Below are 12,442 nucleotides of genomic sequence, written 5' to 3' on the forward strand. Positions count from 1 at the left end.
TTCTGGGCGTATATTGGGAGTTAGCAGAGATGTGCCTCCACAGACACTATTGGGATTATATACTGTTGTGTGCTGCACGTGATCTAATATTTAATATGAGAGCATGAACTATCTTTGAAATTATTGCTAGTAATTGCATGAGGAAATTCTAACGTGTGGATGTACCATAAGTTACTTAACCATTTACCTATTGTTATATTATTTTCCTTTTCCCTAAAAAAGAAAAAGAATAGTCATAAATGTAATTAAATTAGCTCATTAAAGAAAACTAAGTAGTTCAAGAATATACTCATTAAAAATTCAAACAAGGCTTCCCTGGTGGCGCAGTGGTTGAGAGTCCGCCTGCCGATGCAGGGGACACGGGTTCGTGCCCCGGTCCGGGAAGATCCCACAGGCCGCGGAGCAGCTGGGCCAGTGAGCCATGGCTGCTGAGCCTGTGCATCTGGAGGCTGTGCTCCGCAACAGGAGATGCCACAACAGTGAGAGGCCCGTGTACCGCCAAAAAAAAAAAAAAAATTCAAACAACACAGATAAAGTGAAAGTCCCCTGTAACACTTCCAAACCATTCCCAGTCCCTGCCCCAGAGATAACTACGGTGATCAGATTGGTGATATGTCCTACTGTACATTGACATATATGCTTGCTTTGTCAGAAATAGGTACTTTTATTTCCAGAACTTTTTTTCTTATACAAATTATATATTCATTTAGTAAATCAACAAACATTTATTGAGCACCTACTATATCCCAGGCAGTGCTCCAGGTACTGAGTAGTATCTTGTAGAACAAAATAACCAAAATCCCCATCCTCATAGAGCTTATATTCTAGTGAGAGAGCCCAACAATAAGCAAGATAAAGAAGTAAAATATAAAGTATGTTAAGTGCTAAGAAGAGAAAGGGTAATATGAAATGCAAGGGAGGGGAACATTTGAAATTTTAAACATGGTGGCCAGGGAAGGCCTAGCTGAAAAGGTACATTTTGAGTAAAGACTCAAAGTGAGTGAGTGAGCTACCTCTTGAATGTCTGGGAGAAGCCCTTTCTAGGCACATTAATAACATGTGCAAGGGACCTGGGGTCCATGTCTTAAAGACAGCAAGGAGGACAGTGTGGCTGCAGCCAAGTGATGAAGAGGGAGAGCGACAGGAAATGAGTAGTGAGGGTACAGATCATGTCACATAGGACCTCGTTAGTGAGGACTTTGATAAGAAGTCGTTGAAGGATTTTGAGCAGAAGAGTGGCACAATCATTTACATTGGCACAGAATTATTGGTCTACCATACTGAGAATAGATTTTAGGGGGGCAAGGGCTGAAACAGGGAGGCCAGTTAGGACATTGCTGTTCTGTGGTACATATTGTTCTACAACTTGGGTTTTTTTCACTAACAATATCTCTTAGAGATGTTTTCATGTCTGTATCTAGAGCTCTACTTTATTCCTTTATTCTGCCTCATGTTATTCCTTAGAATAGATGATATTGTCATAATTAACCATTTCTTGGTTGATAGACATTTTGGTAGTTTCCACTGATTTACAAACAATGCTATAATGAAAATCGTTGTATATACCTCTTTATGTACATGTAGATATCAAGAAGTAGAATTATCAAATGCAATGATGAATGCTGTTGGTATTTTGATTGGTACTACACTGAATTTAGTTTATTTGGTGGGAAATTGATATCTTTACAATATTAAGTCTTCCCATCTAGGAACATGACACATCTTTCTATGAGTTATAAATTTTTTTCACATAAGTCTTACACTTACTTGAAATATGTCAAAGGTTATTAATTTTCATGTATTAAATTTGTTTGATCCTCAGATGTTTCTTTTATTTCCTCTAGTGACTTCTTACTGCTAGTTTTGAAAGACATTGTGTTGCAGAGACCAACTCTTCAAGTTATTCTGATGAGTGCAACTTTAAACGCTGAGCTCTTTTCAGAATATTTTAATTCCTGCCCAGTTATCACTATACCAGGTGATTAAAATCCATCATTAAATACGTATTGTCCTAATAAGCAAATATAATTATTTTAAAGTTCATTTGAGATATAAATGAATGAGTATTTATATCTGTTTCTAGAGAAGAATTGATTAGTTTATAACAAATAAAATCATAACCATATAATGAAATTATTGAAGAGGTAATGTTATATTCATTTGCTGGGAGATTTCAATTTATATGTGCTTTTTAAAAAAATGTCTAGGTTATTAGGATTTCTAGCATTCTGTTGTGTTTAACATCAAAATGTGAGTTTATAATGGTAATCTATCATAAAGGGAAAAGTTGTATCTGTGTATAGCATATTTATTCATTGCTGGATTCTGCTAAACTTCTGGATATTGGTCCACTCTGGGAGCAAGTGAAATTGGATAGTCTGTGTCTTCTTTTGGTGCTTTCACAGTCTCATTGTGGGATTAATTTATCACCTTGGGCTTTGGTTTATCATTCTGCAGTTGATTGGTAAAGAACAATTTGGAAACACTCAGTGGTGAATAATTCGTTCTAGTTATAGAGGATATCGACAGTAGATTTAAAGATGAAATTATATGCTTGATCTAGAATACAATTGTTGACTGTTTAAAGGTCCCCTGCAGGGAAGCAGAGGGGGATAAAAAGGTTTAACAGATTTTTTTTAAAAAGAGGTTAAAAAAAGTCTTATTAGCAAATGATCATCTCTTCAACTATGCACTTCTGTTTTATTTACTAACTAGAATCTACTCCTTCCATTTTTATCATGAAAAGCTTTTTCTGAATACTTGTAAGACCACAGAGTAAATAGTACCTTACTGTGCCAAGCTTCGTTTTTAGACAATTTTACATATACAAACAGTTTCAAGATAGTTGAACGGGTATTCTGAGACTTTTCTGTTTTATTTTCTTGTTTTCCTAGGTCGTACATTTCCTGTTGATCAATTTTTTCTGGAAGATGCAATTGCTGTGACAAGGTAAGGAAGATATTAATTAAAGTTTGGGGAAAGTCCTTGAAAACAGAATTACTATTTTACCTCCGTGCGCCTGGATACTAATAAACGGGTTAACTTTTCTTCTAATTTTTCTATTTGAGCATTTTGTTTTCCCCTTTCAGCGAATATTTATTATACAAATTATTTGAATTCAAAGGCAATATTATATATTAAGAGTACTGACTCAGGAATCCCTCATGTAGACTAAGGACCTTGGGTGATAATGATGTATGGATGTCAGTTCATCAGTTTTAACAAATGTACCACTCGGGTTGGGGATATTGCTAATGGGGGAGGCTTTGCGTAGGGCGGGGAGCAGGGGGTGTATGGGGAATCTCTGTACCTTCTGCTCAGTATTGCTGTGAACCTAAAACTGCTTTAAAAAGTAAAGTCTGTTTAAAAAATGATGGGGAATTCCCTGGCGGTCCAGTGGTTAGGACTCGGCGATTTTACTGTGGTATCCTGGGTTCAATCCCTGGTCGGGGAAACTAAGATCCCACAATTTTTGTGGCATGGCCAAAAAAATAAAATAAAATAAAAATAAATAAAAAATAAAAAATGATGGACCAAATCTATGGAGAATTTAACATGGGAAAAAAAGTACTAATTCTGCAGACAGACTACTAGTATTTAAATCCCTCTACTTACCAACTGTAACATTGGTGAGTAGCTTAATCTCTCTGTGACTTAGTTTCATCATATGTAAAGTGTGCATATTAAAAGTAGCCTCTTCAAGAGTTATGAGGATTAATTAATATTTGGAGTTAATACTTGCAAAGGGATTAGAACTGTGCCTGGCATATATCAAATGCTTTATATATGTTAGCTATTATTATCATTATTATTCTGCCTTCAAGGAGTTTGCAGTACATATGAGTGTATAAGTTCTGTACCGGATAGAAGGTGGTAATGTCTGTTGGATATCAACAGATTTCTCCCCTCTGAAAGCTCTGCTTCCTCTTCCTACTCTTTGACCTTGAAGATTCCCCAGGGTTTTATCCTTGCACTGTTTCTTCTCACTGTTAAATTCTTGCTTGGCTCTCTAAGACTCATGTGATTTCAGCTGTCACCCCTGTGCTGAGAACTCCCAGATTGGTATCTTCATTCCTGACCTCTGAGCTCCAGAATGGAAACAACTTTGATGTCTGACACCTTAAACTCAACCCAGAATTTTTTCTTTCTCTTTGCTCCTTCCATTCCTAATAAGCCCCCTCCTAATTCTACGTTATTTAATGATACAGTATTCTCAAGCTAAAAACCCTGAAACAGTGGCTCTCAAACTTCAGTGTGCAGTAAGCATACTTGGAGAGCTTATTAAAATTGTTGTTTTGTGGGCCCGATCCCACTTCCACTGAATGTGAATCTCTGGGGAAATCATCTTTCAGCTAGTTTCCCTGTCTTTTTTCTCTCACTTTTCCAAATTCACTGCCTCCAGAATTATCTTAAAACAGAGCCAAAAGCATTCCAGTGTGTTCCCCCCCAGCAATAGGGCACGGCAGACAGAATCCTGGACTGGTGGAAGAATAGCACTTGAATTGGACAGAAGCAGAGCAACGTTCTGCTGAATGAGCATGGAAAACAGGTGAATAGTGTCATTCCTCACCAACAGACCCGCATCCACACCCACACATTTCTTTGTCTTCTTTCCTCAGGTATGTGTTGCAGGATGGGAGCCCATATGCGCGCTCCATGAAACAGATGTCAAAGGAGAAGCTCAAGGCGAGGCGCAGCAGAACCGCGTTTGAGGAGGTGGAGGAGGACCTGCGCCTCTCCCTGCACCTCCACGATCCGGATTCCACCAAAGATGCTGTGCCAGATCAACAGTTAGATTTTAAGCAGCTCCTGGCCCGCTATAAAGGTAATGTGCTTCCTGGGGGGAATATTACAATTATGCCAAAGATAACTAGTTTTTCTCACGCCATGATCCAGAAGAAGAAAAACGTGGCTCTTGTTTCATAGTTACCTTGTCTTTAGTTCATCAGAACAACCTTAAACTTAGAAAAATAACAGTTCTAATACATATTAGATTAAAATTGTTATTATATTTACCAGTGGGTTTTTTCCTGATTGTAAATGTGTTCATTATAGAAAAATTGGGAGGTAGTAAAATATAAATTATATTCTTGAGTGTTTTGTAACTTTGCATTTTGATATGATTTCGAATTCAGAATTAAAAATTTGCAAGACTACAGTGAACTCTCATATATCCTTTACCCTGATTCACCAATTATTAACGTTTTGCTTCATTTGCTTTATTATTTGCTCTGGGTGTATATATGTATTTTTTTCCTGAATGTTTTGAGCGTAAATTGCAGATATGATGCTCCTTAACCCATAATATTTCAGTATGTATTTCCTCAGAACAAGGACATCCTCTTACATAACAGTAGGATATGGGAATTCCCTGGCGGTCCAGGGGTTAGGACTCTGCCGCTTTCACTGCCAGGGCCCGGGTTCAATTTCTGGTCGGGGAACTAAGACCCCACAAGCTGCACAGCATGGCCCCAAACAAAAACAAACAATAGGACATGATCAAAATGAAAACATTTAACACTAATACAGTACTACTGTTTAACCCACAGTCCATATTCTAATTTTGTCAATTATTTCAATAATGTACTTTATTGCTATTTTTTAAGTGGTACAGGACCCAACCGAAGATTACATATTGCATTCAGTCATCATGTGTCTTTAGTTTCTTTCTATCTGGAGAAATTTGTCAGCCTTTATTTTTCTTCTATGATTTACATTTTTAAGGAGTTTGGGCCAATTATTTTGTAGAATGTCCCTCTGTTTGGGTTTATCTAACGTTGCCCCATGATTAATTTTAGGTAATGCATTTTTAGAAAACCACAGAAACAATGTTGAGTCCTTCTCAGTGCATCATATCAGGAGGCACATGATGTTGGTTCGTCCCATTATTAGCAGTATTGACTTTTTTTTTTATTTAATTAATTAATTTATTTATTTACAGCTGTGTTGGGTCTTCGTTTCTGTGCGAGGGCTTTCTCTAGTTGCGGCAAGTGGGGGCCACTCTTCATCGCGGTGCACGGGCCTCTCACTATCGTGGCCTCTCTTGTTGCGGAGCACAGGCTCCAGACACGCAGGCTCAGTAGCCGTGGCGCACGGGCTCAGTTGCTCTGCAGCATGTGGGATCTTCCCAGACCAGGGCTCGAACCCGTGTCCCCTGCATCGGCAGGCAGACTCCCAACCACAGCGCCACCAGGGAAGCCCCCCAGCAGTATTAACTTTGATCATCTGGTTAAGGTGATGCCTATGTTTCTCCTCTGTGTAGTTACTGTTTATTCCCTTTGTAGTTAATTAAGTTAGTTGTGGAGAGAGATTTGAAACTATTTATCCTATAACATCCTCAAAATTTCACCCACTAGTTTTAGCATTTTTCAGTAGGCCTCGAAAATGACATCTCTTTTCAGGGCCCACCCTGTGCTGAGCATTTTTATATATGTTAGGTGCTCCCTCCTCCCATGCCGGACTTCACGCAGCTTTGTTCCTAGATAGTCTTCCATACGTTCAGCTGGGCTGAACCCATAGAAACCCTAAGGTTACTACTTTTGCTTTCTTCCTAAAGCCTAGACAGGTCTCAGCTGCCTTTCCTGCTCTCTTTTCCGTGGACTGCCACCCCAACTCCTCTTGGTCCTTCCAAAAAAAAAAAAAAAGGTGTTTACCTTTCAAGGAGTAAGAGCCTCCAACCCCTGTTACTGTGCTTCTATAGCAGAAAAGGCAAGTGAGTTTTCCTTTTTCTCCTTCCACCAAAGATGCAGTCCTGCATGGGAAATGGTAATCATAAAGGAATTAGGGCATTAGCCATTTGTTCTGCTGTTTAGGAAGATATATGTGGCTCCCAAACATTTCACTTAATCTTCCCAACATCCTGAGAAGTAAGGTTAAGAGCATAGACGTGTATCTTACAGACCTGGATTCGACTCCCCAGGCTCTCATAAAACCAGTTATATGCAAGTTCCTCATCCTCTCTTTTCCTCAGTTTCCTTATCTATAAAATGCCGTTATTTAGGAGATTAAATAAGAATACAAATCCACAGCATAGTGCCCAGAGCTAGTAAGTGCAGATTTGTGATTCTCATGAAAATGTCTGACTCAAATGTGTTCTTTCTGTACATCATACCAGCTGACAATTCCCATTTCCTTATTCTATTAAATTAGTTAACAGGAAAATCTCTTTGGTTTCTCTTTTGAAATTCCAGAGTTTTCTTTAAGAATTATGACTGAATCTAAGCCACGGTCTTTCTGATGTCAAGCACAGAGATATCAAAGTTCAGAAAGCACCTCTGAGAACTCTTTTCTAAGGATTTGAGGTTGGGAAACCTGGCTCTACCACTAGCTTCTGTATGATGCTGGGCTGATTGATCACTTAGCTTCTCCGAGCCTCCTCTTTCCTATGAAACAAAGACTTTATCTAGTTGATCTCAGTGCTCTCTTTCAGAAAATTAAACAATGTTCCCTAGCTCGATTTTTAAAACTTTTTCTAGTTAAAAAATAATAATAAAAATCAGTCTTTTAAAATATATAAATGATTAGTAAAACCTGCCAAAGTATAAAAAAAATTTTTTTTAATGATTTTCATTTCCCTTTTTTTCAGTTAGCTGATTCTTTCTCCTTTTTGAAAAGTCTGGCTATTTGGAATCTTGGCAAATAAAAATGATTCCTGCTCTGCCATCCACACCCAACCACACTTTTGCTTGTGTAGCTTATTTCTTCCTTTCTTTCATTTTTTACCAACATAGGGTTCATTCTTCAGAACAACATTGTTTAGCAACTGCTTTTGCCTCTCTTCAAGCTTTTCAGCAAAGCGTAAAAAGCTTCTCTTCTTTCATACCAGCTACAGTTATTTTGCTCCAGTTAGGCTCTATTTCAGGTGATGGGTCATTAGAAAGAACTAAAAAGAAAAGGCAGCCATCTTCAGAGAATTTGTCTCCCCAGGCATATGCTGTTTGTTTTTAAAAAAGCTGAGGCTTCTAGTACAACACAAGGAAGTATATCTTTTACTAGGCTTCCGATGAATTAGAAGGAGATTGTAGACCCTGAACCTGAGGGTCGATGGGTAGACTTCAGGGGTATTGGTGAAGCCATTAAAATCACATGTATTTTTCAGGGAAGATTCATAACTTTTATGATTTTCCCAAGGAACTTAAAAGTCACTGTTATAAAGTTGCTGCTGTAAAGTCACTGTTGTAAAGTAAAGCTGTGGCCTCTGTGCACTGATTTTCACAGTTAACTGTTGCCTGGACTTTTGGCTGATCTGACTCACAAGTTGACTGAATCTGGAAAGGTTTTCTGAAATATATTTGATATATTTATATATCACATGTATTTGATATATATAGAGAGAATATACTGATATAATATATAAATATATTTAATATATATCTGAAATATATATAAAATATATTTTATATGATAGATAAAAGGGGAAGGAAAGAGAAAAGTTAAAAGTTGCTTCTCTCGGCCTTTCCAGCAGGGGCAGGAGCCTGCTCTTTGGGTCATTGTTCAAGCAAAAAGTGCTTCTAGTGAGCCTGTATTTTCTGAGAGACTGAAGGAAAAAAAATTCATTTCAGTACATTAAATGTGGACATCTGTGTTATTAAATCAAATCAAGACACCCACTTAGTTCCCAGGCATATTTTCTTCAATAAGGTATAACTATCCTGATTTTTACCTTTCTTTCAGGGGTTAGCAAATCAGTCATCAAAACAATGTCCATTATGGATTTTGAAAAGGTTAATCTTGAATTAATCGAGGCCTTGTTAGAGTGGATTGTGGATGGAAAGCACTCCTACCCTCCAGGTAACTGCTTCCTGTCTTAAGTGTGAGACGGCAAAGGGCAGGGAGTCTACTTCCTGAGATGGTGGGGATTGTGGGGACAGCCTCTCTTCCTGGAGCCCTCGCCCTGGTTCCTCACCTTTTCACCCCCAGTTGTGTGTACAGTTGCTTATTAGGTTTTTCAGGAGGAAATTTTACCGTTTACCTTTTGAGGAAGTTTTACCTTTTACCCACTGAGCAAAAAGATGTTAACAAGACAAAGTCCAAAATGAAGAAGGCTGAAAAGAAGGCCTGGGTGTCCACGTGTCAACACTCAGTCCCTGGCTAAATGGGAGCCTAATAATGAGTGTTTGAATCATGTGAAGACTATACCTGGAGGCCACAGGGCAATGGGGTTAAGAGAACAGGCTTTGGAAAGTCTGATAAAATTCCCTGCTACTCCGAGCTCTGTTACCTTGGATAATAAAGTCCTTATCTTTTCTATGCCTCAGGCTCCTTGTTTGTAAAATGAAGGCAATAATAAATCCTCTATGTTGAGGATTAAAAGAAACCATATACAAAGCGCTTAGCACAGTGCCTGACATATATTTAATGCCCAGTAGCTACTACCCCTAACAAAATTATAGTTATGCTAGTATATTTATCATTGTTATTATTATCACTGTTACTACTACTACTCCCACTGTTATAACACAGAGCAATCCCTCCCTTCCCCTTGCTCAGTGTCTTCCCAGTGACCTCTTTACCTCATTTGTAGTCCGTTATCTCCAGAATGAATGTCCCAGATCTTCTCATAACTGAATCCTTCACATCATTCAGGTTTCCAACAAATGTCTTCTCTTCAGAGGAGTCTTCTCTGACCACCCTATCTGTTGTCTGTCCCCTCACTCTATCACAATATCCAAAAATGGTTTTCATTTTCAATGTAGCACTCAACACTATCCAAAATTATAGTTCTGCTTACTGATGGTCTCCTTCAGTAGAATGTAAGCTCTTTAAGAATAAGAATTTCTTGTGCACCATTGTATTCCTCAGACCCTAGAACAGAACCTGGAATCTTTAGGTGTGGAGTAAATATTTGTTGCATGAACAGATGCAGCCATTGTTGAGTGAAAATTAAGTGGAATCATAGATCAGAAAACTACATTATATGCTCACTACACAGTGCTTAATGACTGCCCTCTTCTGATTAGATCTTAATCATTATGTGGTTTTTTCTAAGGAAACATGTGAGCCACATAAAATTATTGAAGTGCCTTGTTTCTCATTCCTTGGCAAATAGCCATTGTTGGCTAATGCATTAGTCAACTGGATTGAATATCTTATTTCATCCCAAAGGAAAAGACTATTACTGAAAAAAATCAAGTATAGCAGCCAAAAAGAAATGTTAGAAAATTATCTGAATTCAAAGCAAAGTTGATGTAGTGATTAGGCAGTTGGTGATGTATTTGTGAATATTAAAGATATCCTTGATACAGATGGCCAAGCCATGAGGGCAGAGCAGATCAGAAGGCACATAAAAATACAGACAAATTTTTTTTTCCATCCATATAGATTATTTTACCACTCTTAAATTTTGTGCTACTTTAGTAGAGAGAAGCATGGGGTATGTAATGGAAAAAGCATGGATCTGGTACCAGAAACCCTATATTTGTTTTCATACTCCCCTTTTATTAAGTTCTGTGACCTGACCATGTTACTGAGTCACCTTAAGGGTACTATTAATCTTCTTAACAGGTGGTTATGAGGATCAAATGAGCTAATATATGTGAACATTCTTTGTAAACTATGACGTATAGTATTAAAACCAACCTTGAAAGATAATCTTTTGTCCTTCTTCAGAGTTCAATTTTTGTAATAATTTAGTTTCCTTATTTACTTAGTGGGGAGAATAACTCTGATAAATTATTGGTCATGAGTTCCTTGTGGGCAGATCTTTGTTTTATTTTCCATTGTACCTAGCACAGAGCTGACAAAGACACCCAATAAATATTTGTGGGATTAAAGGCAGGGTTAGTGAAGACAGTGTCAATTTCCTCTGTGAATAAAGCACAAAAGGAGGTGACTATTGCTGAGTGACTGCTCTTGGCACAGAAATACACTATAATCAGTTATCACTGCTTATTTTCTTTAATGTAAAATTTTAAAGCCCATAAACCATTATTATGGCATGGTAAGTTAATATACTGCCTCTTCAACACGTATCTAAATTTAGATTACCAGATTGGCTGGCCAATTATAGTTTCTTTTTCTCATTTCCAATAAAATGTTTATGGATTTTATTTACTAATGGGGAGAAGAGTCTTCCTGTCATATAAGATTAGAAGGATAACTCTTTCTATAGAAACAGAATGTCAGTGGCCAGTGCACTGAAGAAGTATGTTTAAAGAGCTTTGCTAATGATTCTTGTATAACGTAAGGCATTATATTTTTCTACACATCATTTCTTTTTCTGTTTTCGAAAGATATAGTACCTCATTCATTCTGTAGTTATTAAGTCAGAAAATATATTCTACAAGTTTGTTTTCCATTTAGTCCCCTGGGGACTTTACAAAGAAAAGAAAATTGTGAAAAATCTCAGATTATTACATTTTTCGTTTAAAATTAAATCTGTATTAGTTTTTTCTTTTTCACATCTATCAGATTGATTCTTTTTATATACCCAGGTGCTATACTTGTATTTTTACCGGGACTAGCAGAAATCAAAATGCTTTATGAACAGCTACAGTCTAATTCTCTATTCAACAACAGACGTAGTAATCGGTAAGTTAATTGCTTTCTATATTCTTAATCATCTATTCCAGTTATGTGTGAAAATGAATAACCAGAAAGATCTCTTTGACTGTCATCACCCTCTTTCAACCCTGGTGTCACTGCTCAAAAATATGTTTGTTTATGCCAGCTGGGAATAGACAAAACAGTTTGTTCCAGGGAGTCAGTCATTTCCATTCCATTATATAAAAATGTTTCTCTTCACTTAGCGTAGTGACTCAGCAAAGTTGCATGTGCAGTTAACCCTAGAACAACACGGGTTTGAACTGCATGGGTCCACTTATACTTGGATTTTTTTCAATGGTAAATACTGTAGTACTACATGATACATGGTTAGTTAAATCCATGGATGCAGAACCACAGATACAGAGGAACCACATATACAAAGGGCCAGCTATAAATTATACATGGATTTTTGACTGCACAGAGGAATGGCCTTCCCTAATCCGTGTATTTTTTGAGGGTCAACTGTAATTTCAGTTGCCAGATACTGGGGATTGGAGAAGCCAGTGTTAATAACAACAAAGAAATGCTACCATTTTGAGAAAAAATAATTTTCAGTGGTTCCTATTCCAGTAGTAAGACAGACTGGGTGTGTCTTCATATCGAAGGGGACACTACTTGACAGATGAACACCCCCTAGAAATATAAGACTCAAGTTTCTTAGCATACATGACTGTCTCTGTCTCTCTTTCTCTGAATTTAAAGGTAGGGAAAAAAATGATTCTTTGTTGGTTAGTGTGCTCCAGGCTTGTTACTTGTAGAATGTCAACTACTTAGTCCTCTTGATTATTTACTAGTGAATTACACTCCAGTTTTTCCCAAGTTGATGCAAGGTTTTTAGTTCATAGAACTGAGTAAATATTTTTTAAGGGTCAGAAAGAACTTTCCCATTTAGAAGACC

General features: G+C 37.5%; 1 protein-coding gene across 4 annotated transcripts in view; it reads left to right on the forward strand.

Annotated features, from left to right (window-relative positions):
• DHX57 (DExH-box helicase 57) overlaps window positions 1-12,442 on the forward strand; it is a 56,868-nt gene that overhangs the window by 25,480 nt on the left and 18,946 nt on the right. For all 4 annotated transcript variants that reach the window (XM_022574036.3, XM_022574033.3, XM_022574034.3 and 1 more), the window contains 5 exons: window positions 1,845-1,978; window positions 2,895-2,949; window positions 4,620-4,825; window positions 8,674-8,790; window positions 11,433-11,529. In XM_022574036.3, the coding sequence (XP_022429744.1) occupies window positions 1,845-1,978; window positions 2,895-2,949; window positions 4,620-4,825; window positions 8,674-8,790; window positions 11,433-11,529 (609 nt within the window). The remainder of the gene's footprint in view (window positions 1-1,844; window positions 1,979-2,894; window positions 2,950-4,619; window positions 4,826-8,673; window positions 8,791-11,432; window positions 11,530-12,442) is intronic.

The sequence above is a fragment of the Delphinapterus leucas genome, chromosome 13 (genome assembly GCF_059928025.1).
Source record: "Delphinapterus leucas isolate spDelLeu-1000000601 "Yukka" chromosome 13, BTC_Dleu_Yukka2, whole genome shotgun sequence".
NCBI lineage: Eukaryota > Metazoa > Chordata > Mammalia > Artiodactyla > Monodontidae > Delphinapterus > Delphinapterus leucas.